The sequence below is a fragment of the Schizosaccharomyces japonicus genome, assembly GCF_000149845.2.
Source record: "Schizosaccharomyces japonicus yFS275 unplaced genomic scaffold supercont5.1, whole genome shotgun sequence".
Taxonomy (NCBI): Eukaryota; Fungi; Ascomycota; class Schizosaccharomycetes; order Schizosaccharomycetales; family Schizosaccharomycetaceae; genus Schizosaccharomyces; species Schizosaccharomyces japonicus.
In genome coordinates, this window is record NW_011627860.1 from 268396 (window position 1) to 294252 (window position 25857).

Sequence of the window (25857 nt, forward strand, 5' to 3'; positions counted from 1 at the left end):
TCCCATAACCATGGAAGAGATCCAAGAGGTTTTACTTGATCTTACCATGAAACTCGGTTTTCAGCGCGACAATATGCGGAACATCTTCGACTACGTTATGGTCCTGCTGGACTCCCGTGCTTCTCGAATGACTCCTAGTCAGCACTATTGAGCATCCATGCCGATGTCATCGGAGGAGAACATGCAAACTTTTCCAAGTGGTACTTTGCCTCTCACTTTAATGATGGTCATACCGTCGGTTTTCATGATCTCTCTTCCCCCCTCGTTGAAAACATGACCTTAAAAGACGCAGAGTTTGCTTGGCGAGAGCAAATGAGCAAACTCTCTCCCCGACTTATGATCACTCAAATTTGTCTTTACTTCCTTTGCTGGGGTGAAGCAAATAATGTGCGTTTCACGCCCGAGTGTCTCTGTTTCCTTTTCAAATGTGCCTACGATTACTACAACTCCTCTGAGTCTAAGGATACCGACTCACCTTTGCCGCATGAGTACTTTCTCCAATCCGTCATTAATCCGGTCTATAACTTTATCCATGCACAACTTTTTGAAATTTTGGATGGCAAGTATGTTCGTCGCGAGCGCGACCATGCAAGAATTGTTGGCTATGATGACATTAATCAGCTTTTCTGGTCGCACCAAGGCCTTAAGTCCATTAAGCTCACCGACGGTACTGCACTTCTCGATCTCCCTCCATTCATGCGCTATCGTCATCTAGGCAGCGTTGAATGGAAATCCTGTTTTTACAAATCGTATTACGAGTATCGTTCATGGTTTCATAACCTCACAAACTTTTCTCGAATTTGGGTTATGCATATCTCTGTCTACTGGTACTATTCCGCTTACAACTCACCAAGTCTGTATACTCGCAAGTACCATCTCCGGCTAGACAACAAGCCACCAGCGGCGTGCCGCTGGACAGCTGTCGGTTTGGGTGGTGCAATTGCTTCGTGTATCACTCTCGCCGCCGTCTGTTTTGAGTATATCCATGTTCCCCGTCGTTATCCTGGCGCTCGTCCTGTTTGGGGACGTGCATTGTTCCTGCTCACCATTATGTTACTCAATATTGCACCTACTGCCTTCATTTTTGCTTCTTCGGAGACACAGCAGAAGGAAACTTCCAGGAAGGTTGTCGGTATTGTTCACTTCATTTTCTCTCTCTGCTGTACAATTTACTTGTCTATGACTCCGTTGCAGCATGTGCTTGGATTCAAGCCACGCAAAGCGGGTGAGAGTCTTGCAGCAAAGTATTTTACAGCGAACTTTACTTCGACATCAAAAAATGGTGCAATTGTTTCATGGTGTCTTTGGTTTACTGTATTGGTTGCCAAGTATTTAGAGTCTTACTTTTTCCTCACACTGAACCTGTCAGATTCCATTCGTTATCTCGGTGCTATGCGTCCATATGACTGTCGCGATTACATTCTAGGTTCTGCTTTATGTAAGGCTCAACCAAAAATCCTTCTCGGTTTGTTGTACCTGACAGATCTCTCATTGTTCTTTCTGGATACTTACTTGTGGTACATCCTTATTGGTACCATCTACTCCTTGGGCTACGCTTTCTACCTAGGTATTAGTGTTTGGACTCCTTGGAGAGAGCTGTTTTACCGTATCCCCAGACGTATATATACAAAGGTCCTCTGCGCTGGTGATTTGGAACAACGACTGAAGCCAAAGGTGCTGATTTCCCAGATTTGGAATGCTATTGTTATCTCCATGTATCGGGAACATCTTGTGTCTCGGGAGCAAATTCAAGAACTCTTATATCATCAGGTCCCTTCCGAAAAAGCTGGTTATCACACTCTTCGTCCACCGAACTTTTTCTTTTCGCAGCAATTTAAGCATTATAAGCAGGATCTGTTTCCCCCTAATTCCGAAGCTGCGCGTCGTATTTCTTTCTTTGCTCAGTCACTTGCGCAGGTCGTACCGAAGCCATGTACTGTGGATGCAATGCCTACATTCACTGTGCTTGTTCCTCATTACGGTGAAAAAGTCTTGCTTTCACTTCGTGAAATTATCCGCGAGGAGGACCAGTTGTCTCGTGTCACTCTGTTGGAGTATTTGAAGCAGTTGTATCCTGTTGAATGGAAGAACTTTGTTGCAGATACCAAGATGTTGGCTGAAGAAAGCAAGGGAAGTCCTATGGATCCTAAATCACCTGCGGATGAAAAAGATTTGTTGAAGAGTAAGGTCGACGACCTTCCCTTTTATTGCATTGGTTTTAAGTCGGCTACTCCGGAATATACGCTTCGTACACGTATCTGGGCATCTCTGCACACACAGACGTTGTATCGTACCATTAATGGTTTCAGCAACTATTCCCGTGCCATCAAGTTACTGTACCGTGTTGAGACACCAGAATTGATAGAATGGACTAATGGTGATCCTGTCCGTTTGGATGAGGAGCTTGACTTAATGGCTAATCGAAAATTCCGTTTTTGTGTTTCCATGCAGCGATATGCAAAGTTCAACAAGGAAGAGGCCGAGAATGCCGAGTTCCTTCTTCGCGCGTTCCCTGACCTTCAAATCGCTTATCTGGATGAGGAACCTCCGTTGCATCCTAACGAAGATCCTCGTCTTTACTCTGTCTTGATTGATGGTCATTGCCCAATCTTGGAAAACGGTAAAAGACGTCCAAAGTATCGTGTTCGTTTGTCCGGTAACCCTATTCTCGGTGATGGTAAGTCTGATAACCAGAATATGTCTATTCCCTACATTCGTGGTGAATATGTTCAAATGGTTGATGCAAACCAAGACAATTATCTTGAAGAGTGTTTGAAGATTCGTAGTATCTTGGCCGAATTTGAGCAATTCAATGCTCCTCTTGAAGACCCTTACTCTCTGAACGCAAAGGCAAACTCTAGAAATCCAGTTGCCATTTTGGGTGCTCGTGAGTATATTTTCTCTGAAAATACTGGTATGCTTGGTGACGTTGCTGCTGGTAAAGAACAAACATTCGGTACATTGTTTCATCGTATTCTTTCTTTAATTGGTGGTAAACTTCATTATGGTCATCCAGATTTCATTAATGTGATTTTCATGACTACTAGAGGTGGTGTTTCAAAGGCTCAAAAAGGTCTTCATGTTAACGAAGATATTTACGCTGGTATGACGGCTCTTCAACGCGGTGGACGTATTAAACATTGTGATTACTATCAATGTGGTAAAGGTCGTGATTTGGGTTTCGGCTCAATTCTGAATTTCACCACGAAGATTGGTACCGGTATGGCTGAACAGATGCTTTCTCGTGAATACTTTAATTTGGGTACTCAATTGCCTTTCGATCGTTTTCTTTCATTCTTTTATGCTCACGCCGGTTTCCATGTTAACAACATGATGATTATGTTTTCTTTGCAGTTGCTTATGCTCGTTATCATTAACTTCGGTGCTATGTACAACGTGGTAACACCCTGTAGCTGGAAGGCTTCTGACAATCCTCGGAAGACGCTTAGCCCGTCTGGTTGTTATCAACTTAAGCCTGTGCTTGAATGGTTAAAGAGATGTATTCTGTCTATTTTCATCGTCTTCGGTGTTGCTTTTGTTCCTTTGGCAGTTTGTGAGCTTACAGAACGTGGTGCAATTAGAGCATTCCTTCGTTTGGCAAAGCAAGTGCTTTCACTTTCTCCTATCTTTGAAATCTTTACCTGCCAAATTTACGCTCAAAGTTTGTTGGCTAATCTCTCATTTGGTGGTGCTCGTTACATTGGTACCTCGAGAGGTTTCGCTACCGTTAGAATTCCATTCTCACTGTTGGTTTCTCGTTTCTGTGGACCTTCCATTTATCTTGGTATGCGGCTTACCCTTATGTTGTTGTTTGGAACTGTTACAGCTTGGTTACCGCACTATATTTACTTTTGGATTACTCTGATTGCACTGTGCATTAGTCCTTTCCTGTATAACCCTCATCAATTCTCATGGATGGACTTCTTCGTTGACTACCGTGAATTTCTTCGTTGGATGTTCCGCGAGAATTCCCGCAATCACTCAAACTCTTGGATTTCCAATTGTCAGCTGTCAAGAACTCGTGTGACAGGATACAAGCGTAAGATCTATGGACGTCGTACTGATAGATTGGCAATGGATTCACCTAGAGCTCGGATTACTACAATGTTTTTTGGTGAGATCTTTGGTCCAGTTGCTGTGCTGTTCTTGACTTGCATTCCTTATCTTTTCATTAACTCCCAGCCTGGTGTGAGCGACACAACCAAGTCAACAAACTCATTTATTCGCCTGATCATCATGGCAATTGTTCCCATTGCCGCCATATCTATTGTTGCTATGCTCTTTTCATTTTTTGCATTAATCGTTCGACCTCTTCTTGGAAGCAAATCCAAGAAATTCGGCGTTATCATGGCCGGTGTCGCACACATGTTTTCCGTGTTTATGTACATTGTGGACTTTGAAATGTTTGGATATCTTGAAGGTTGGTCTTTTGCCAAGACATTGCTTGGTGTCGTTGCTTTGAGTTCTGTTCATCGGTTTGTTCACAAGTTTATCATTATCTGCTTCCTTTCACGAGAGTTCAGACACGATGGTGCAAACCTCGCTTGGTGGTCTGGTCAATGGAACGATCAAGGCTTTGGCCATATGGTTTACACTCAACCCTGGCGTGAATTCGTGTGTAAGGTCACTGAGATTAATATGTTTGCTGGTGATTTCCTGATGAGTCACTTGCTTCTGTTTTTCCAATGCCCCATCATTCTTATTCCCTACGTGGATAAGTTGCATTCTATATTATTGTTCTGGCTTATGCCTAGTCGCCAGATCCGGCCTCCTATTTACACAATCCGCCAAAACAAGCTCCGTCGTCGCATCGTATCCCGCTATGCCACCCTTTATTTCCTCCTCTTTGCTGCTTTCTTCGTTCTCATTATTGTACCATTCAAGCTCGGAACTTCTGCAGCTGACGATAATGGCAGTTCATTCAACCTCATCCAGCCCACAACTCAGCTCGTCACTAGCACGTCGCAGAACTCTTCTGTATAAAAGGAAGTGTATTATTTAGGGCGTGTTATTATCGTTCTTACGGTGTATCGTCTCAATGAGTTCGCTACGCACTCTCTCCTGAACAACGACGCCTCTGTTTCGTTTGTTTTTTTCTTAATTTCTTTTCTTCATTTTATCATTGAATCGGTCATAAAAAGCATAAAGTGCATTTGCTGTTTATACATTGTTTACGGGTTGTTCTATGGATCAATGCAAAGGTTGGTAGTTACTTTTCTTGTACGGTTGCGTGCGAGGAAATATGAATGGGTATTGCGTTTTATAAAAGGGGTATATGTTTGTGTTGTATGTATCTTCTTCAATAGTCGTACAGAGGCCCGCATAAGTGAAAGGCCGAAATGGTAAGAAAAGAGGGAAATGCAGCTAGTTGTTTAATCAATAACGACGATAGCGTCCTCTATTGTCATAGTCTTTATGTCGTTGGTGATAGTGGTCACCGTGCTAGTTGGCTTCTTTTCCTGCAATTCACGGTAGCCGGTAGCCAACTTTGTCATCAACTCTTTATGAGTGAGAGTAGGATTGGCAGCTTTGAGCTTGGACATGTTGTCTTTCATGTATTGTTGAAAAGCGTTTGGCTGTCGAACTTCTGGCTTTATTTGAAGCAGACGAGAACGGCAAGCGCCGCAAACCTGTACGGCCGGGTCAATGGATTTGGAATGACGACCATAAATCTTTTCACATTCGTTGTTCGTGCAAATCCATTGAAATTTGTAATCGATTTCGTAATTGTGTTTCGTAGTGACCTGTACAGAAGGAAATTCATTCATCACCTTGCGAGCCCAAGCCTTGAATGCGACTCCGTGTTGAGGCTGCATCACTTTGTCTAGCATCCAACAAGCAAGGTGACACATCTCGTGAGCAAGAGTATTCTTCAGTTTTTCTTCAGAATCCACAACTTTAGTAGACAGTTCAATAAACGCTCGGTAAGCTTTTCCCGTGGACGGATTTGCTCTCTTTAAATTGGCACGACCAGCAGTGGTAGCAAATGATTTCGACCACACGATCTCAATGTTCTCGTCCTTCATGGACTTTGCCAGCATCCCACCGAACACCTTGTCGTCCAGTTGTTTCGCAAAATCGGAGGCCAATTGCTCTCTCTGCTTTTCGAATTGTAACCGAGCACGACGTGCGATAGAGGAGGCCGAAACAGACCGTTTCTGTGCAGATCCGGCGGTTGTGTGAGTGGATTTGGTTTTGATTTGGGCATTAGAAGAGGATGAAGTTGACAATGGCGTTGTTGACTTGCGTGAACGAGGAGTTGCAAGCATGGTAAGACGAGAACGCGGAGTAGGAGCACGTAGACTTTTAGGAATAGAGGGAGAAGGAATGGCGGAGGAAGAAGAGGGAGTTGCTGGAGATCCTGTAGCTGAGGAAACAGACTTTCCGGAATTGGAACTACCTAAAGTCGCTAAACTTTGACGTTTCATAGCGGAACCAACATGAACAGAAGGAAGTTTTAAACCCGTATGCGTAGAGGTTGACTCATTGACTTGTTTCTTGTCAGTTTTGTCGGCATTTGGGACGATGCTCGAAGGGATTTCTTCATCGCTGCTGTCGTCTATGACAATTGGTTTTCCCAGCGTAGGAATACTGCGAACAACGTGTTAACGAGAATTCTATTACACAATCAGCAACAAACGTACTATTCCATAAATGCCTGAGCATCTTTTTCTTCATCGTCGCTCCAATTGTCCATGTTGGTAAAGTGTAAAGGAGACGCGTCGCAGGACTAGCAATGTAAACAAACACCGCGCGTGGTGTTGTGTTTCGTTGAGGGCGCAAATGTGTGACTGCGTTTTTCTGCGGTAATGCCCGAACGCTACACCACCACCTCGACCCTCCTTTTACCATCACCGTACCAACAAAATGGGAAAAGTTCACGGATCTCTCGCTCGTGCCGGTAAAGTATGTTATTGTGCTCTCTCGTATGAGGAGACAGCGGTCGTTTTGACAGACCAATTGCTGACCGTCTTTCTCTAGGTTAAATCTCAATGCCCCAAGGTTGAGAAGCAAGAGAAGCCCAAGCAACCCAAGGGCCGTGCTTACAAGCGCCTGCTTTACGTTCGTCGCTTCGTGAACGTTACCAACATGGTCGGCGGCAAGAGAAGAGTATGTTGTTTCTCACGAGTGTGTGCTGGAGGGTTCGAATACGTGGCAATTGCTGTGCTAGCAGAGCGATTCACATGTTTCTGGCATCTTGGTTCACATGTCGTTCTTCGTATTTATTTCATTAATCTAACTGTCGTAGATGAACCCTTCCTCTTAGGATGCTTCTATGAATTTATTCTCAAAAAACCGTTGCATACTTTCCTAAAAGAATTGAATAGTAGTACTGGTTCACCGTTCATGAGCTTTGAGTTGTGTAATTCGTGTGTCTTGTCCTCTTCCACCCTATTCTGCTGCAGCAGGCTAGCACGCATTGTTCCTTCCAGAAGACCTAACATAGTTAGACTGGCTGTGACATTGACGATGCTGCGAGCCAAATGGTGCGTACCTTGGTCGCTGCTTGGAGTGAGCCAGCGTCCGTTACGGTAAAAAGCGACGTTGAAGATGCTTCCCTCCGTAGCGAACCCGTCTTCATTGAACAACAAGACATCTTGAGCGTCCGCGTACTTGATGTTTTGGCGTTCACAGGCGCGTGTGTAAATGTCCCTCTGAGTCGTCTTGTTGCTGCAGTACTTGTTGTTCTTGCACGGACTAGGTTGCGAGTCAAGAATGAGAATGTACGAAGGCTGGGATGAGGCGGTCGGTGCATTTGCTGTCGTGACCTCGACCTCTCCTTGTTCAGAAAGTGTCCAGCGTACCTGTCGATAGGGTTTTGTCAGTTTTCAACGCGTTTTGTTCCATCAACAGACAACTTACGCGTGCACGATCACAACCTTGAAGCGATTTCAACAGTGAATCAACGATGAATTGGTCTCCGGGCCACGGAAACGAGAAATGAGCAGCCGACTGCTTCATTCGCTCCAAATGCCTGTCCAGGAGGAACAGTTCACCGTTTTCATACAATGTTGTTTCAAGCAGTTGCATGGGGAGGATTGGTAGTGAGAGCACCCGCCGGAGGGATTTGTGAGCCTGTCGCTGGAGTGCATTAAAACAGATAAGGTGGGCGGTGGATGCGTTATTATCTTTAGTGTATTTTAAGGTGCTGTGGTGCATTTCCCCGTGTCTCGCTATTTCTCGCTCGACGCGTAGCAAATTTCATTTAGTGCGCGACGTGAAATTCCCTGTATGAACTCTATTCGCGCTCTATGCGCACCGCTACGCGAACAGCTTCAGTCATATTGCTGGCGAACAGACCTACCCTCAGCAAACATCTACACCGCTTTTCGGTGTTAAGAAACGATGTCAAGGCAAAATTATAACGCTGGTAAGTGAATTTATTGGTCTTGTTCGTGCTAACTCAATTTGGGACAGAAAAGAGCGAAGAAGCGCGTATCTTCGCCTTTTACGATACATTAGAAAAAGACGTAAATACGCTCACACTTTTCGACAGAGGTGTATGCAAAGCTCATTGTGAACACGGGCAGGTGCTCTGGTCGGCAAAACGCGTCGACGAAACTCACAATTCCTATGTGCAAATGAACTAACTAGAACTTTCACAGGAAAGTTATTTCGCTCTGGGTCAGGATGCTGAATTTGTAGCAAATACTGCTTATCACACAACTTCCGTTCTCAAATACTATGGCGTAAAGAAGATTCCGTACTGTACAATGTCATACAGCTTGTTTCCTTCCTTTGCTCGGCAAGTACTTTCAACGCATGCCAAGCGCGTTCATATCTGGGCTCCAACAGGAAAGAAACGTGAATTGACGTTAGTGAAACAAGCTAGTCCGGGAAATCTGCAGAGTTTAGAGGATGAACTCTCAAACGATACATTGAATAGTGTCGCAACGGAAGATTCAACAAGCGGAATTTTGCTTGCAGTGACCACACGCGTTCGACAAGATCAACGAATGGTTGGAGTCGCTTTTATCGATGTCTCTCTTCGACAAATTGGTGTATGTGAGTTTGTTGACTCGGATTCCTATGCGAACTTCGAATCCCTACTTGTACAGACAGGGGCTCGCGAGATACTGCTTGCCTCCGCTGGTGCACAGACAGAGTCGCAGAGCTCTGCCGCAAAAATGGAGCTTAATCGACTCCATAACATTGGAGAGTCTGCGGGTGCTTTAGTCACCGGCGTTCGCATGTCTGACTTCTCAAGCCGGGATGTTGAAGTGCTGCTGTCACGCGTTCTCGGTAAACCTGTTTCTCATGCTACAACTCCAGAACTCTCTTTACAGCTCGCAATGGCTTCTTGTGCTGCACTCCTCAAGTATGTCGGTCCGAGTCTTGTTGGCTCGATGTCTTCAACAACGGAAGAGGACGAGGCAGAGGACAGTGGGGAACAAGAGAAGGAGACTTCTCGCACCTTCTCCTTTTATGAACACAATTTGGAACATTACATGCGCCTGGATGTTCCAGCCGTCGCCGCCTTGAATCTCTTTCCCGCAGCAGGTGGAAACAACAATAAAAGCATGAGCCTGTTCGGCTTGTTGAACCATTGTCGGACGGCTATGGGAATGCGTCAGCTGCGAAGATGGCTTTCACAACCGCTGTTGGATGCAGATGCCATCAACACACGACTTGATTTGGTCGAGGCTTTCGTGGAGGACGCGGAGGTGCGACAGCTCCTGATGGATGATGACCGTTTGCTTCGGTGTATTCCGGATGTTCCTAGATTGTCACGTCGACTTATTCGCGGAACAGCAAGTTTGGAGGACGTTGTACGTGTATATCAGATGGCGCTTGCTTTGCCGTACTTTGTCGATGTTCTTAAGGAATCAAGCTCGCCCAAGAAGGATCTCCTTAACCAATTGTACACCCAGCGAATTGAGGGCTATGCGGGTGATCTTGCCAAACTTATTGAGCTTGTTAATACAACCATCGACCTGAAGGCCCTTGATGCCCATCGCTATGTTATTAAGGCTGAATTTGATGAAGAATTAATGGAGTTGCGACAGCAGCTTGACGAGCTTCGTCGTTCCATTTACAAGGAACACGAACGTGCTGGTGACGATTTGGGACTTGACACGGAGAAAAAGCTTCACCTGGAGCATCACCACATTTACGGCTGGTGTCTGCGACTTACGCGCACAGAAGCTGGATGTTTACGCGGAAAAGGTTCTCGCTATACGGAGCTGGCAACACAAAAGAATGGCGTTTACTTCACAACGAGTCGTTTGCATGGATTTAATACGACCTATACTGATTTACATCGCAGCTACACCTATCACCAGAATGGCTTGGCTCGTGAAGTGGTTAAGATTGCGGCGACTTACTATGCACCATTAGAGGACGTGGGCAATCTCCTTGCTCACCTAGATGTGATTGTTAGTTTTGCTCATGCGAGCACTATTGCGCCCATTCCTTATGTGCGTCCAAACGTCCACTGTGATGTGACGGCAGCATCAGTAGCTGATGCCGCCTCTATAGAAGAAAACGAGGAGGGAGTCCCGGACAGTACGATTTCAGAAACGAAATTCCAATCTGTGCCATTCCGGAAAATACTCTCCCGAACGCCATGCACAAAACTGGTACTAAAAGCTTCACGGCATCCTTGCTTAGAAGTGCAAGACGATGTTAATTTCATCCCCAACGATGTTCGACTCGAACACGGCAAACGTCAATTGCTCATTATTACAGGACCAAACATGGGTGGAAAATCAACTTACATTCGGCAAGTGGGTGTAATAGTTGTCATGGCCCAAATTGGATGTTTCGTTCCCTGCGAGTCTGCAGATCTCGACATCGTCGATAGTGTCTTGGCTCGTGTTGGTGCCGGCGATTCCCAGCTCAAAGGTGTCTCTACGTTTATGGCAGAAATGCTTGAAACAGCCACCATTCTCCGGTCGGCATCACCGCGATCATTAATCATCGTGGATGAATTGGGTCGAGGCACCAGTACCACAGATGGATTTGGATTAGCTTGGGCAATTGCAGAGTACATTGTCAAGCGAATTGACTGCTTCTGTCTTTTTGCAACACATTTTCACGAGCTTACGAAGATGGCAGAAACAACGCCCGTCGTTCAAAACCTTCATGTCACGGCACTTGTCAGTGAGGATAACACGAAGGACATATCCTTCCTCTATCAAGTCTGCAATGGTGCCAGCGACAGGAGTTTTGGTATACACGTTGCCGAGTTGGCACAATTCCCACAAAAAATTATTCAGATGGCTCGAATGAAGGCAAGGGAACTGGAGGAAACGAACACCTCCAACACTGAAAACGAAGGGCCAGAACAGAAAAAAGCACGAAAGGAAGGAATGGAGCTTATCAATCGTGTCATGAGAACCTGGAAGGCGCGTGTGTCAAGAGACATGCCGCAAGACAAGATGATGGAAGAGTTTAAAAAAGTACTTGCCGAGTTTCAGTCCGAAATTGATGGTAATACATGGATTCAGCAGGAAAGAAGCATTTCTGCAAGTCCACTACTGTAGGGAAAGAAAGCACTTGATACCAAAACGTTTCACACTCTTTTTTTGTTTAACGAAACGATTTTAATGGAACCTTTAGAAAACATCTACACACGGTGTACAAGCTATCGCAATGAAATATGATTCAAAAAAAAAAGGAATGCGAAAACGTAAGTGTAGGCGATTTGTCTTACGAACCACTAGCACATCCATGACAACCTAAGACAGGTTTGTTAGTACTCGTAATCAATGGTTTTTTAAAACATACCGCAGTGAACGCATTCAACATGGGTATCTTTTCCGAGTTTTGCCTTTGGAACACGACAAATGCAAGTGGAACCAAATTTCGACTCACTGGTCTGAATGCATTTGAGACAGCACAACTTCTCGTAACCTGGTTTTTTCCACTTGGCAATCAAGTTGGCGTCTGCATAGTTTTGTTTTAATAACCATTCGTACAATTCTGTCGATATAGCTTCACGTTTATAGTACAGGTCGTAGACATAGCGGCTCCGTTGATGGTGTATCCGAAAAATGGGAGCAAGAGCTTCTGATTTTGTTTTTTTAGAGGGCGTGTTTTCAGCTATGAGTGTCAGTAAGTACTTCATTCACAAAACAAGAAAAGGTTTTCTCTACCTTGACGCATCATGTCCTGAAACTCGAGCAAAGTTGGCTCAATCGCGTCGAATCCTTCAGGAGGTCTATCACATTTAGTATTTACGATTGAAAAACACTGTTTTACGAACCTTTTTGACCGTGAAGTACGAATTCTTGGCATTGTTCTTTTTACAAATGAAAACGCGAAAGAATAAGAGAATAACCTACAAAAAGGCGTTCAATTGTGCAACGTTAATTCTGAAACGACGTAAAATTGAACTTGATCCCCTGTTTCTGTTATTAACGATGCAAATAAATGTTACGCGACGTGTCTGGCGGAAGCGAGCTTAAATCGCTGAATGGGATGCGACATGTCATTTATCACTAGATTTCGTTATGATACAGTAAACATAATACTGAACCCTAACGATGCGCGCAACAATGCTACGTACACTAACGAGTTTTATCTTTACCCCACGATATCCCACGCTGCCGTCCACTTTCGCTTTCGCTCAGACCACTTATAGTGGGATGAGGCAATGCTCAGCTCATAATTGCCCCCACTCCCCCGCATCGGATTGCGATGCTATGTAGGGCACTACACTGAGAGCCGGTACTGTCCCTTCGCCTAGCACTAGACGCGTGAAGTAACACGCCTGCTGTAACACATTCAGCTCCATTCTCCATGGAAATCAGCGATGTGTTATACCAGATAGATGACAAGAAGCAGTTTTTATCAGGTGCGACGGTTTGTTTCTTAATCAATTGCTGCTAATCATGAACAAGAGGTGGATGAAATAGTAAACCAACGAGTTTCTTCCAAAGAGCAGCTGAATCGACTTGTAGACAATTTAATTCGCTTTATTTGTGCTTATGGAGGTATTTCTGAAATTCTGAACGCGTGAAACGTGTCTGTTAACACACAATTGCTGATATAGTCTCGTTCCTGACCTCGGAAGAACACCTGCTGGACTGCTGTCTGCAAATACGCAATTCTGCTACGTTTAAGGACAATGTAGATGTGTTTAGAAGTGCTTTATTGGCAACGCTTTTCGCGTCTGAGAATATTTTTGGCTCGGATTTTGTGCTTTATTTTTTCCTTGTTGATGCATCGAAAGATCCAGCATGCTTGCACTTTTTGGCTGACATGGGTTTCTTCCCTTTGCTCATCGATCACATAGTGCGTAGAATTAAGCTAAACAAGACGAATGAGGAATCCTCTTGTCCCTATGGACTTTGTCTTTTAGTTCGTTTGTGCCGGACACAACGAATCTCTATGCCGGACTTAAAGAGTGTGTCTGATTTCTTTATGGAGGCGCTTTTTCTTGAAGTGGATTTGGCCAAGGAAAATGAAATCGAGGACCATTTCATCTTGTGCATCCTCGCGATCCTCAGCTTAAACGAGCAGTTCATGCTTGCCGGTCTACGCACCAATGAAGATCCCGGTTCTGTGAATGGCCACGCCAATAAGGTTATGGCTGCCTTAATGAATCCAAACATTGATACCCGGTCGTATGGTGAGGGCCTTGTGTTTACGCTGAATCGCGAAAACGATGTCCGAGTACAACTACTAATCTTAAAACAATTGTTTCTTATTTTCACGACACCAGAGACGTATGAGTACTTTTACACCAACGACTTGCACGTCCTCATGGACGTATGCATTCGCGAACTTAATAACTTATCGCCCGAGTCCTCTGCACTGCAGTATGCATACCTGCAAGTGCTGTATCCGATGCTTGTGAATTCACAAGTTCGTGATCCTCCGCATTACAAAACAGTTGACTTGGTGCATACGCTTCAAGCCATTGTGGAACCGAATCCCATGTCTTCACGGACTATTCCACCCGCTACTGAAAAGGCGGTCGAGCAGGTTCTGTCGATACCTTGGTTGCAACAAGCAAACTAATCTCGTTGATACCTTTAACCAGAAACATTACGTTTCGTGCATTATGAACATACCGGCATTTCACTAATCATTCCGAGTTCTACCTAATACCTTCATCGAAAATTCCCTTCGTCTTTAATTTAAACTGCCTAATGAAGGATACGGCGGGTGAACAAACATCAAGCTTCCCTCTCATAAATGCATGTTGCGTTTGCTACTCCTCTTGCGTTTGGGTTCATCATCTCATAATTATTCGTTTATTACTCGGTGTTTCACTCACAAGCATCGTTTGTTCATAATCATCAGTTAATCAGTCCTGAGTTGTATCGTTCGTGGCGTTTGTGCTTTGCAAAGTTGTTCCAAATGCAGACTCTTGATCCGCTTGTTGAACACGGAATTTGAGGAAATAATCCACCTGGTTGTCAGCGTTAAATGTTCCAAATAAGTTTGTTTGTTCTGTATTGGATGGGAAGCACATGCTCCTCTTCTTGCACATAACGAGCAGCCCTAGCAAATTCTTACCCAAGCTTTCACACACGATGTTTCGAATCCTTCCTTTTGTGGACCACATTTCTCAGCAGCCAACGCGTCGTCTTTCTTCGCGTTGATAATGTTGTTTTTGTCCAAACACTTGAAATATTCATCTCGAGCCGTCCAACAACTTTCTCTATCAGCTCGTTTTGGGGCCCTGAATGGCTCTGTAGCTGGAGTAATGTTGTTTTTATCCGGAACAGTTGGTTCACTGGGTTTCGTTTCCATGACAAAGTGTTTTGCTATTCTTTCTGAATCTCAACGGGATCACGTTAACTGAACGATTCTAACTTTGCTGTCTGAAATATCTCTTTGTGGGCAATTTCTGGCACTCGGCTTGGATATACTGCTTTGCTTCTTTGACATCCCGACCAGCATCCCAAGTTGCCCATGTATCCCACATACCCCACACCCCACAAGCAAATGCTACTCTGTTCCTCTCCAACGAGTGGGATTGTTCGAGGCTCTCTGTGTTTGAGCAAAGAACTGAATTTTGCTCCTCACGCGTCAACTGTTGAGGTCATGATCCTGTTGTTTGCGACGTTCATCATTGACTCCGCAGCAAAACTGCTCGAGTCAGAATATCAAAGATGACGTCATCCCTTCCATCGGCAAGCATACGCTGTGAAGATGTTTTTTTTCGCATTCATTCTTTAAAAGTGAAAGATATTACCGACGTTCTACCTCTCTAACGGTAGAGAACGAAGTTTTGGATCTCTTTATGGCAGTGGTTTTCTGTCTGGGGCTTGTTTTACGACATGTGATTTTCCCACTGAAATGTCAGCAAAACAGTCTTGACTTCACACTTAGGTCATGATGAGAGCTTCTCGGTGCAGCAAAAGATCATATAAGTGTGATTATGTCTGTGTGTATAGACACTAAAACTATTCTGCTCGTTTCTCTCTCTCTTATTTCTGTCTTCGTTTCCAAATCTAGTATTTGACCGGTTTGTGGGACAAAGTCGTTCTTGCGGTTGTATGAGCATTGGAAATTGGTTATATTAAGGAATAAATACTCAGTTGTTCAAGGTCATAAGGGTTTACAATTGATTTCTTAAACGGAGAAGACGAAGACTTGTTACAATAAAAACTCATTACAATGAAGTTTGAAGCAACGAAAGAGTTCATGAATGAAAGCCGTACGGAGGCAGCAAAAGCTGACCCCTCTCCGCTACAGTCTCATTTACCAGCGACACTGGACACATTGCAAGTGCATCTCTTAAAAGATTATGTTCCTGAGGATGACCTCGTCACGTTAAAGAATTTTCAGCGTGTCTGTAATTACATCGCTGCTGCAATGATTTTTCTGTGCGATAATGTCTTGCTAGAAAACAAACTTACAAGCGATCATATTAAACCTCGACTTTTGGGACATTGGGGAACTTGTCCAGCGCTGGCGCTGGCATATTCTCATTGTAACAGGATTATCTCAAAGTATAATCTTGACATGTTGTTCGTTACAGGCCCAGGGCATGGTGCACCTGCAATTTTGGCTGCTCTGTATATTGAAGGTTCGTTACAGGCTTACTATCCTCAGTATGGCCACAACATGCAAGGTTTGCACCGTCTCATCACAAAATTCTCCGTGACGGGTGGCTTTCCTTCGCATGTAAACGCTGAGGTTCCCGGTGCCATTCACGAAGGCGGTGAGCTTGGTTATGCGTTGTCCGTAAGCTATGGTGCCGTGCTTGATCGACCAAATTTGATTGTTGCATGCGTTGTTGGCGATGGTGAAGCCGAAACGGGCCCAACAGCTGCTTCTTGGCATTGCCATAAGTTTATAGACCCTGCTGAGTCAGGTGCCGTCATTCCTATCCTCAATCTCAACGGCTTCAAAATCTCGGAACGGACCGTGTATGGGTGCATGGACAGACGGGAACTATCTGCACTCTTCAGTGGGTTTGGCTACCAGGTCGTGTTTGTCGATTACCGAACGGCTGATGATGTGAATCGTGACATGGCTGCTGCCATGGACTGGTGCGTTGAGATTATCCACGAAATACAGGATGCTGCACGGGCCGGAACGCCTATCATAAAACCACGTTGGCCGATGATTATTCTTCATACGCCAAAAGGCTGGGGCTGTCCGAAGACGTTGCATGGCAAGCCGCTTGAAGGCACATTTCGTGCTCATCAAGTACCACTGAAAAACGCTAAGACAGATGCTGAGGAGCTGGGTCAATTAGAGAACTGGCTGAAAAGCTATCATATTGAAGATTTCATTGACAAAAGTAATGGTCTCCCATTGAAAGGACTCATTGAGCATCTTCCTCCCCGTGTTAAACGAATGGGGCAAAAGACAGATGCGAATAACGATTTCCAACCACTCTGTGTCCCAGACTGGAATGACTTTTCGATTGACCGTGGTATCTTGGAGAGTGCAACTTCTATAGTAGGAAAATACTTGGATCGTGTTCTTCAAGCGAACCCTAAAACTTTGCGTTTATTTTCACCGGACGAATTGGCTAGCAACAAACTCGATGGTGTATTAGAGCATTCGAATCGGACATTGCAGACGGATGCAATAAGTGCATGGAGTCGCGGTCGAGTCACGGAGGTACTTTCAGAGCATATGTGTCAAGGATTTATGCAGGGCTATACCTTAACAGGTCGCACCGCCATCTTTCCTTCTTACGAAGCCTTTCTGCCTATCATTACTAGTATGACCGTACAGTACACAAAGTTTTTAAAGATGGCTTTGGAGACGAAGTGGCATGGCAGAGTCGGAAGTCTTAATTACGTGACGACGAGTACCTGGGCACGCCAGGAACATAATGGCTTTTCGCACCAGTCACCTCGGTTCATTACTACAATGCTCTCATTCAAGCCAACCTTGACACGCGTTTATTTTCCACCGGATACAAACTGTTTCCTGTCAACCATAGCTCACTGTCTTTCCAGCGACAACGGTGTGAATCTCATGGTTTCAAGCAAGAACCCAGGACCCTCATGGCTGTCAAGAGAGGAAGCCGAAGAGCATTGCGTAGCTGGTGCGAGTGTTTGGAAGTTTGCCAGTACGGACGGCGGACTCGATCCTGACGTCGTACTTGTTGGCATTGGCAATGAGATTATGTTTGAAGTGATTGCAGCAGCTTCCATTCTCGCACATGATTTACCAAAGCTGCGTATCCGTGTTGTGAACATCACGGACCTTATGATTTTGGCTGACAACCACCCGCATTCTATGTCTGAAATTGAGTTTAACGCACTCTTTACTCCGAACCGCCATGTTCACTTTAACTATCACGGATATGTCATGGATCTCCAGTCCCTCCTGTTTTCTCGCATCGATGCTTCACGGGTGAGTATGGAGGGTTATTGCGAAGAGGGAACTACAACGACACCGTTCAACATGATGATTGCTAACCGTACGTCTCGATACCATGTTGCAATGGCTGCCGTCGCTGGAGCTACTTGCAATCCAGAGGTTGCCATGAATTGTCACAAACTCATCAGCAATTACAAGCACAGACTTACACAGATCAAGCATTACATATATGAAAATGGAGTGGATCCAGAAGGCACCTTTGATATTCCCGACAATTTGACCAAGGGACAGGTAATTTAAAATCGCACGAAGCGGTAGCAGTGCCTATGACCTGCAATCTCTTTAAAGCTATTTTAGTCTTAGCAGCTTCAATCTTATCCAAAAATTTTGCGAATGATTAATTGTCAACAATCCAACTCTGTAGTTCATTCTATTGTTCATTATACGATTACTGTTTGAATTGCCTTCAAATTGTGACCAATAATTAAGCATGGACCACGTGTAGAATAAAGTTCGTGCCGCAGTTTAAGGTTATCGCCGCAGCACTGAACGATGTTCTCCACCGCCATTAAAGGGGTAGGACGTTAAGCACATAAGTAGTCGTTTTTTCAACTATTTTACATACAAATCACTATCTCTGATACTCCGAAACGACGTAATTGTTTGTCTTCTGTCACTACATCTTTTTTCCGTTCCAAAAACCTCTGTTTTCCATTGATTTTTTTGGGTTCTAAACTATCTCTACTTAAAAGTTGCTTTATCGAGCCGTTTACACGTCTTTCGTCTTAATTTAAGTATTTAGGCTTTCACGAATGTGCAATTAGCTCTGAGATCCGAGTGAATCGGCTCAATTGGTCTTTGTGTATTTTCTTCGATATTTTTTCAACCATTCCAAGAAAGTAACGGTTGGCACCTTTCTTTCTGTCGAATTCCTCGCATTCAAGATACTTCACACAATTCTACACTTGTTTTGGAGAAAGAAACGTTTATTTTGTTAAAGTGAAAGTTCGATATTTATTAATTTTTGGGCTGTGATCATCTCTATATGTCTGTTTGACAACGCTTGCCGACGGTTGTCCGTTGTTCGAACATTCATTTTATACTAGCAGCATTTTCTTCTTCTTTCCTGCTGCATACCTATCTGTGCTGTTTTACCCATTACTGTTTGTCTCTGCTTGTCATCACTGTAACATTTTTGACAATGGATGTCATCTTGGCCTTGGGACACTTCTGCGAAATTGAAGGACCGTCTATTATGTTTTGTACGCAAAAGCTATGTCCTAATCAAGTTCCTGGTTTCGATTGTTCCAGCTCTACCCAAAGTAGTGGTGTCTTGTCGAAGGATGATTTTGCTCCGACTAATATGTCGTCAAATAGATCTATTCGGCAAGACTCTTCACTTGGGAGCAGCAGTGACTTTACGGTTTCGCCCGTTGCGGCAAATGGTTACGAGCACTATGAAGGTCAAAAGCTGATAGCACAAGCCAATGGAAAGTTAGAACAGCTCCACTTGTCTTCAAATAATGGTAACGACGATCTTCGAAATCATGGCAGCCTTCCTGAAACGCATATCAAACCCAATCCCCCCTCTCCTCTTCCTCCGTCTGAAGATCAGCACATACCTCTTCCCGTACGTCAACGGCCTCCTTTCCACACTCATGCATCTGTCCCTCTCTTCCCCTCCAGTCGTCCTAAGTCGTCTAGCTGTGCTTCATGCAATATCGTACTTCCAGAATGCTACGGACATCTCGGCCCTTCTCCACGGTTGTGTTCTTGGTCATCATCTGGCGAAGAAGTACTTATTTCCACACAGTATCCCCATAACCAGCTCCGATACTCGTTGCTCCGACAAGCGGTTGTTCGGTGCTTGAGTTGTGAATACGCACCTCCATCCGACTCGACGAATTCCCTCTCCTCACCCATCTTTTTTGGTGACAATGAGACAGGATTTGTATTGGCACAGCCATTCACACTTCCCGATCCCATTGCTCGCGGCGGTCGCCGTCGCTACGTCTTTTTGGCACTTTCACCCCTAGAAGACGAACTTATTGTCCGTTACCACTCTCTCACCAAACAACTTCTCCAACTCGCACTTGCTATACGACAGAGCGCTTACGAACACGTGAAAGCCGAGTCTACGCCATGCCACTCATCGAATCCATCCGGGAGTTCCCTGCAAAGTGTCAGCAGCAAGCACCCTTCTTCATCAACAACACCAAACGGAGGAAAGTTGAAGGAAGACACGTCTTCAAGCATGCCGAATGGCGGCGTGTCCGTACCACGGCGACTAGCTGAAGGCGCCAACCATAAGTCTACAGCTTCGACATCGTCGAAAACATTCTGCAGCTTAAGCACTTTCAACTTTTTACGAAGGCGTGATGAAGTTGGCGAAAAGAACTTTGCAGACGTTACAGGCCTGGAGAACATCTTTATATCTATCCACTGTGCATTTTCTGCTATGCTTGATACCTGGTGAGTTAGAAAGGGTCCATCTTATGATAATACGTCTTTTTTCTTATCAATGATCTATGGATGATTTATATACATATATATATATACATAACTTCACGTTTTTGAATGCGTTAAATTTTGTTTATTTGTTCATGATAGGACTCTTTTAATGTGTGATAACATAACATTGAAGAGACATTAAGTATTCGTGTTCATTCATCTACGAAGCAGCAGTTGAAAAGGGGCAGTGGACAAACTCGGTCTGGGTATGAAAGTAATTGAAAAGTAAAGAGCGAAGAACGGCTGTCGTAATGCCGAGACTCGGTGCCACCGTCACTTCCAACTCTGCTGCTGCTAATTAATCGTGGCTTTCATCAAGACGGCCAAAAGGCTGAAAGGTATCGAGATCCTTTCGCAGACCGTCCACGTTGCTGAGAAAGGTCGAGAGGTAGGCTTGTTTCTCCGTCCGCGTTTTGCGGTACGGTTCGTGCTCTAATGTATATGGTTCGGGAGAAAGGTAAAAGTAAAAGAACTCGAGAGCTTGCAGTTTTGTCTGCTGATGCGTTTGCTTGTTTTTAAACAGCATGCACACTCGAGCGAGACCACCAATTCGTTCAAACGCCCTCATGACAATCGGTCGATCGACCATGACACAGACGAGCGTCTTCACAGCTGCGACCTGTAGAGTTACAGGCTGTGATACACGTAGCAGTCGTCCAAACAAGTCGAGGACGGCTTCTGAGTTGTAGCACAGCTGCGATGGAGGATGCAGTAGCACCAGACCTTCCATCACATGCAGGATATCACACAAGAGTTTGCACACCAACGTCTCTGTGTCGGCGTCCTGCGCCTGAACTGCTTCGTAGTGTACCTTGACCAATTGCCCAAAGGCCTGCAAGCAAGGAGTCGTCAAGTTGTACAGAAACGACTCTTGTAGTTTGAGAAAGATGCTCAGCGGCACCCTGTTTTCCTCGGTCGGTTTCGACACCTGGAACACAACCGATTCGGCCTGCCGGAGACCGACCTTGACGGTGCGGACGTCTTCGCTGCACAGGTTTTCATAAGCAGTACGCAGCAGGCTTTCCATAGCGGAAAGTGCGAGACTCCTGGAGAATGGTGTTAACACACGGATGAGAAGGATGACAGCGTGGCTGGTGCGTGTGACAGACGATGAGCGCAAAGCGTCTGCTCCCTAAGCGCTGTCGTCGCTTGTTGGCTATATTCCTAACATTCGTCCGCTCCGCCAGCTCGTTTGCTGCCGCCCTGCGTAACACCACCACCGCCGCCACCACCAAGTTTTAGTCGGGGAAAAGGAGGAGGAGAGAGAGGAAGGTTAAGTAAGAGGTCGGAGAAATTGACGAGGAAAAATACAATAAGATATTAAGGAAGAGACAAAATTGAAGAGTACGATAAGGCGGAGACGGCGTCGTTGAGACTCTTTTAAGACGAGGAGACGAAGGTTGCAGAGCAGAGGGGAGGCGAGAGTTGCACCGCAGACACGGCAGGACGAGAAAGTCGACGAAGAAAACAGCAAGAATTGTTTCTTCAAATCGCTTTCTCGATCCTGCTCATGACGATGCAACTACCGCCTCCAATCTGTCCTGCGGACAGCCCTCCAGTCTCCCCTAGCCGCCCGTCCCCCCGCTGTTCACACCAAAAGATACGACTGCAGTCGGTTTCAGTTGCTGCAGGAATTAGAAGAGACAAAGCGCGGAATGACAACGTATGAGCATTGCTTGAGTGAACGGGGTGAATGGGTGATCGTTAATGGTCCATGTACGGGCAGGTGACGGATGAACAAGGACGTGCGCATCGTAAAATAAAGGAAGAGTGCATAAGAAGAAAAAAAGAAGGAGAGGAAAAACAGGCAGGTATATGGAGAGATGATGGAGACAAAAAGAAGAATCGGAACCGATAGAATGCTGTGCTGAAAAAGGGTGCACTTTTGCGTCAGGTCGCGCCACTAAAACATAAGCGACTCAAGATTATTTGACAGGATCGTATCCTGCACGGAAACCATCACGCGCTGAAGCAGGCTAGTGTCAGTGGCAGTGATAAAGTGGCAGTAACAACTGCGTGATGCCACACGGTTGAGGCTTTCAAACTTAAGGTAAAAAAAGTACATGGCACTGCGAACCCCAGCATCAGCAGTTGGACACTGCGTCTGCACAAACGTGGGTGTTGACAAGTACTCTTGGTAGTCAGGGAAGTGTGGTTGGATGGGCGAGATGTGAATCTTACGCTCAAACAAATCGAGCTTATTCAGAAAAAGAATCATTGCAGAGCTGGCGAACCAGTTGGAGTTGCAGATGGAATCCCAGAGTAAAAGGGCTTCCTGCATCTGGTTTCCTGTGTTGTCCTCCACAAGACATTGGTCGTAACCCGTCAGGGAGACAAGGAACAGCAAGGCCGACACTGACTCGAAGCAGTGGATCCACTTGCGCCGCTCAGAACGCTGGCCACCGACATCGAAGAACCGGTACCGGTAACGGTTCAGAACAAACGACTCCTCCGTAATACCTGTCGTCTTCACACGGCAGTGCAGAATGTCCTGGTCGGTGGGCACGTAGTCCGGGTCAAAGAGCCGTTCAACGTGGTCGCGGAAATAATAGAAGTTATCCATGAGCGAGAACTGTGTGCCAAACTCCAGTGCTGCAACAGCATTGGGGTCGCTGCAGATGGCTCTCACTGCTTGTGCCACGGACTCCGGTACCGGCTCTTCCGGATGCAGCACCGTTGGTTGTGCAACAATTGGCACGTACTGTTCGTTTTCGCGCAGCAACTGCAGATTGTGTGCCTCCATTGACGCCAGCAGCAGTCGCAGCGACACAAGAACGTTTTCCAGAATCGGCGTCTTGTACTGCTTGCGCGCCGATTGGCTGAATCCGGGACTGTACAGCAACCTCATCTGCTTCATAATCGTTGATTTGCCGCTGTCGCCGGCTCCGAGCAGCAGAACTTTGACTTCATTCGCAACGTCTTCTACTCTGCCGCCCTTGTTCATGGCAGCCTTGCCATTTTTCTTCGATGAGCTACCCACCAGTGTCGAATCCGACTTTGGCGACCGCGACTTCTCCTTGTACGCCGACGCTCCATCGTCTAAGCTCCGGTCAATCTTGCTACTGAAACAGCCCATAGGACAATGTGTGAGGTGAGTGAGAGGTGATGATCAGGTGCGTAGGTGGATGCGTGGGTGGGTGAAAGGGTCGTTGTTCCGGCACGTTGCTTAATCGTTCGCTTGATCGGCCGGCTACGACTGAAAGGGTCTTCCTTCGGAAAATGTCACAACGAAGGCTGGCAATGGCTGGTGTAAAATGCTTAGGAGTGTAAGTTTGAGGGTGGATGAAATGCAATTGCACAAACTTTCGCTCCTCCGATGAATACGAAATTTTTTTCTCTCTTCGTCCGCTAGAATGCTTTTCTTAGTGTCCGTCAGCTTCGCCTTAAATGCGTTGGCTATCGCGAGATTCGCTTCTGCTCTCGCTCGTCCGTATCGCTCCTTCCGTGGCTCCTTGTGTGTGCTGTGCGAGGCACCGACGTTCTGTAGACGTTTTTTTCCAAAACCAAGTAAACTGGCAGTCTTTCACCGCTCGGCTCGCTCTCCAGGCTCTCTTTATAGCGCCCAACGTTGACACCCATGTCATCCCTCTGGGCTTTGTCCGCCGATAGCGAGACTGATGCGACAAAGAAAAGGGTCTGTACGTTCTTTGTTCGAACAAAGCATCCGATCGTTTTAGCAAGCGAATTGAAAAGCTTGGAGGCGGCTGGAGGCCTGGCCGCTAAGTATCGGCTGTAAACGTCGGCCATTGAAGTTTAGCACGCCAACACAGCTGATACCAGTAGATGAGCGAGAGGCTAAGCCGATGGCGCGTACAAAACGCTTCAGAGCACTAAGCCCACTAAGAGCGCCGGGGAGGGCCGATGTGTATGCGACTGCTAAGCGAGAGTGCAGGGGTGTGTGGGGAAGGGTGACGTTGGGAAATGTAGCGAGCGACTGTAGTAGTAAAGTTGGTGGGTGGGTAGTGACAGCGGCAGCGGTAACAGCTAGTGAGCAAGAAAACGAGTGCTTCTGATAGACGCTCTCGATGCTCGGGCTATTAGTTGACTCCGCAATCGTTTGCACGAGGGTACGTCTTTAACAAAGATGCTAGTTGTGGCTTGAAGGGGCCGTTTGCTTTAGTATCTGTTCGGCTCTCTTGCGGCCATCTAACGGCCTTCGCAACTCTTATTTGGTCAGTTTCTTTCATTCAATTTTGGTTCGTTCCTCAGCCGGATTAAGCGGCAAAGCTCTCGCAAAGAGCATCGAATTCGGCGCTTTTAAGGGCGAGTGCCTTTTGTACACTGGCAAGAGAACACGAAGCAGGGCCCCGTTGCTTGCCGGTGTGTTGACCGGCAACGGCCGCGTTTGCACTCGTCACTGCAGCTTGAACAGCATTGTCGCCCTCGTCGATGTTGGCATTGTTTTCGACGTGGGCCACGGCGTCCTCTGCCCGACACAGACAAAGGTCTGCTATCGCCAAGTAGTTACGCGTAAACGCGCTCGCACTCGAGGAGCTGATTTCTTCAAACACATAGAACACGTCGTTGTATGCCTCGTAGCCTCCACGCGCGAGCTTGACCCAGGCGTGTGCAATCTGCAACACGATTTCCTCGTCCGTCCAATCGAGTGCTGAATGAACAAGTGTCTCTGCTGCAGTAATGTCGCCCTGAGCCAAACAAATATACACTTGAAGTGCGACAGCTTCCAGGTTTTCCTCAGCCTGTTCCAAAAGACCGTACGCAACCTGCAACTGGCCGTCTTGGATCAACGATAATGCTCCCAGAACTTGGACAGCACCGTCTGACGAGCCATGCTCGGCTACAATGCTCGACAAGTCGCCCTCTCCGGCATAAGCAAGCATTGCTCGAGTGCCGGGCGTGTCGACGGTCATGCACGCTTTAATTTCCTCCAAACTGGCGCCTTGAATGCGTTTCGCTCTGGCAAAGTAGATCTCTGTGAGCTCTTTGCCGCCCTCCGACATGCTGCTTGCATCAATCTCGAATAATTTCGAGTAGCTTCCGCTATAAAAGTATTGTCTCACAAAGTAAAGCTCTGACGCCCAAATGTCAGTCATTCTGCCAATTCTGCTGCTCCAATTGCTTACCATTGTAGAGCCCTGATTCATACGAAAACATTCTTGCTCAATTCGTCTCAAAATACACTTTTCTCGACCGGCAATGATGGGAAGGTGGTTGGGAGAAGACAAGTCCCTCTGGTCGGTAGGGAGGATTAAGGTTTTCTGATACGTAGTGTGGTCTTGCGCTATCAAACGAAGCGCAGCAGACGCGTTAAGCGTATACAGAAGTATAGAGTGGTGCCGTAAGCAACTTACTGCACTTCATTCCGCTTCGCAAAATTTATAACGAACTCGCGTTCCAGCTGCTTAAATTGCTTCTCCGGTGATTCGTTCCCTGTCAGTAGAAGAATTAGCGTTCATGGGACGCACGATCCCATGGGATGATCCTTTCGTGTGCTCGGCTAGCTTCCCGCGGTGCTGATCGATCATCTCACGCCATCAAACACTATCACCTAGATCACCTAGGTTACGTTTAGCAGATCTTCTTAGGTGAGGGGAAGTCGGGAGAGCTGATCATACGTCATCGCGGTTGATGATTTCCCTG

The 25857-nt window shown here is 46.0% G+C and overlaps 13 protein-coding genes across 13 annotated transcripts; 6 read left to right on the plus strand and 7 right to left on the minus strand.

Annotated features, from left to right (window-relative positions):
- Window positions 1–145: 145 nt before the first annotated feature.
- Window positions 146–5294, plus strand: SJAG_02222 (1,3-beta-glucan synthase catalytic subunit Bgs1). Its single transcript, XM_002173397.2, has one exon. It carries the CDS (start codon window positions 274–276, stop codon window positions 4981–4983), a length of 4710 nt encoding a protein of 1569 aa, XP_002173433.1. The 5' UTR covers window positions 146–273; the 3' UTR covers window positions 4984–5294.
- Window positions 4974–6731, minus strand: SJAG_02223 (HMG box protein). Its single transcript, XM_002173398.2, has 2 exons — window positions 6645–6731; window positions 4974–6591 (listed from the first exon to the last, which is right to left on the minus strand). Exons 1-2 carry the CDS (start codon window positions 6695–6697, stop codon window positions 5373–5375), a joined length of 1272 nt encoding a protein of 423 aa, XP_002173434.1. The 5' UTR covers window positions 6698–6731; the 3' UTR covers window positions 4974–5372.
- A 108-nt stretch (window positions 6732–6839) lies between these two features.
- On the plus strand, window positions 6840–7439 carry SJAG_02224 (40S ribosomal protein S30). Its single transcript, XM_002173399.2, has 3 exons — window positions 6840–6906; window positions 6982–7110; window positions 7250–7439. The coding sequence occupies exons 1-3, from the start codon at window positions 6868–6870 to the stop codon at window positions 7265–7267; spliced, it is 186 nt and encodes a 61-aa protein (XP_002173435.1). The 5' UTR covers window positions 6840–6867; the 3' UTR covers window positions 7268–7439.
- Window positions 7175–8053, minus strand: SJAG_02225 (4-amino-4-deoxychorismate lyase). The gene is made up of 3 exons (XM_002173400.2): window positions 7864–8053; window positions 7496–7805; window positions 7175–7438 (listed from the first exon to the last, which is right to left on the minus strand). The coding sequence occupies exons 1-3, from the start codon at window positions 8029–8031 to the stop codon at window positions 7275–7277; spliced, it is 642 nt and encodes a 213-aa protein (XP_002173436.1). The 5' UTR covers window positions 8032–8053; the 3' UTR covers window positions 7175–7274.
- A 50-nt stretch (window positions 8054–8103) lies between these two features.
- SJAG_02226 (MutS protein 2) lies at window positions 8104–11956 on the plus strand. The gene is made up of 3 exons (XM_002173401.2): window positions 8104–8371; window positions 8419–8501; window positions 8607–11956. Exons 1-3 carry the CDS (start codon window positions 8347–8349, stop codon window positions 11484–11486), a joined length of 2988 nt encoding a protein of 995 aa, XP_002173437.1. The 5' UTR covers window positions 8104–8346; the 3' UTR covers window positions 11487–11956.
- SJAG_02227 (G10 protein) lies at window positions 8364–12434 on the minus strand. Its single transcript, XM_002173402.2, has 4 exons — window positions 12209–12434; window positions 12099–12163; window positions 11731–12045; window positions 8364–11681 (listed from the first exon to the last, which is right to left on the minus strand). Exons 1-4 carry the CDS (start codon window positions 12238–12240, stop codon window positions 11653–11655), a joined length of 441 nt encoding a protein of 146 aa, XP_002173438.1. The 5' UTR covers window positions 12241–12434; the 3' UTR covers window positions 8364–11652.
- A 47-nt stretch (window positions 12435–12481) lies between these two features.
- SJAG_02229 (hypothetical protein) lies at window positions 12482–15283 on the minus strand. Its single transcript, XM_002173404.2, has 2 exons — window positions 14470–15283; window positions 12482–14362 (listed from the first exon to the last, which is right to left on the minus strand). The coding sequence occupies exons 1-2, from the start codon at window positions 14704–14706 to the stop codon at window positions 14258–14260; spliced, it is 342 nt and encodes a 113-aa protein (XP_002173440.1). The 5' UTR covers window positions 14707–15283; the 3' UTR covers window positions 12482–14257.
- Window positions 12627–15459, plus strand: SJAG_02228 (cytoskeletal protein). Its single transcript, XM_002173403.2, has 3 exons — window positions 12627–12799; window positions 12846–12938; window positions 12998–15459. The coding sequence occupies exons 1-3, from the start codon at window positions 12745–12747 to the stop codon at window positions 13966–13968; spliced, it is 1119 nt and encodes a 372-aa protein (XP_002173439.1). The 5' UTR covers window positions 12627–12744; the 3' UTR covers window positions 13969–15459.
- On the plus strand, window positions 15392–18186 carry SJAG_02230 (phosphoketolase). Its single transcript, XM_002173405.2, has one exon. It carries the CDS (start codon window positions 15577–15579, stop codon window positions 18043–18045), a length of 2469 nt encoding a protein of 822 aa, XP_002173441.1. The 5' UTR covers window positions 15392–15576; the 3' UTR covers window positions 18046–18186.
- On the plus strand, window positions 18133–20374 carry SJAG_02231 (vesicle coat protein). The gene has a single exon (XM_002173406.2). The coding sequence runs from the start codon at window positions 18947–18949 to the stop codon at window positions 20219–20221; it is 1275 nt and encodes a 424-aa protein (XP_002173442.2). The 5' UTR covers window positions 18133–18946; the 3' UTR covers window positions 20222–20374.
- Window positions 20232–21615, minus strand: SJAG_02232 (SIN component Cdc14). Its single transcript, XM_002173407.2, has one exon. The coding sequence runs from the start codon at window positions 21281–21283 to the stop codon at window positions 20555–20557; it is 729 nt and encodes a 242-aa protein (XP_002173443.1). The 5' UTR covers window positions 21284–21615; the 3' UTR covers window positions 20232–20554.
- A 544-nt stretch (window positions 21616–22159) lies between these two features.
- Window positions 22160–23332, minus strand: SJAG_02233 (G-protein alpha subunit; the record flags this gene model as incomplete). Its single annotated transcript, XM_002173408.1, has 1 exon — window positions 22160–23332. The coding sequence occupies one exon, from the start codon at window positions 23330–23332 to the stop codon at window positions 22160–22162; it is 1173 nt and encodes a 390-aa protein (XP_002173444.1).
- A 1138-nt stretch (window positions 23333–24470) lies between these two features.
- SJAG_02234 (coatomer epsilon subunit) lies at window positions 24471–25371 on the minus strand (the record flags this gene model as incomplete). The annotated part of the gene is made up of 2 exons (XM_002173409.1): window positions 24471–25288; window positions 25341–25371. 2 exons carry the CDS (start codon window positions 25369–25371, stop codon window positions 24471–24473), a joined length of 849 nt encoding a protein of 282 aa, XP_002173445.1.
- Between the last annotated feature and the right edge of the window lie 486 nt (window positions 25372–25857).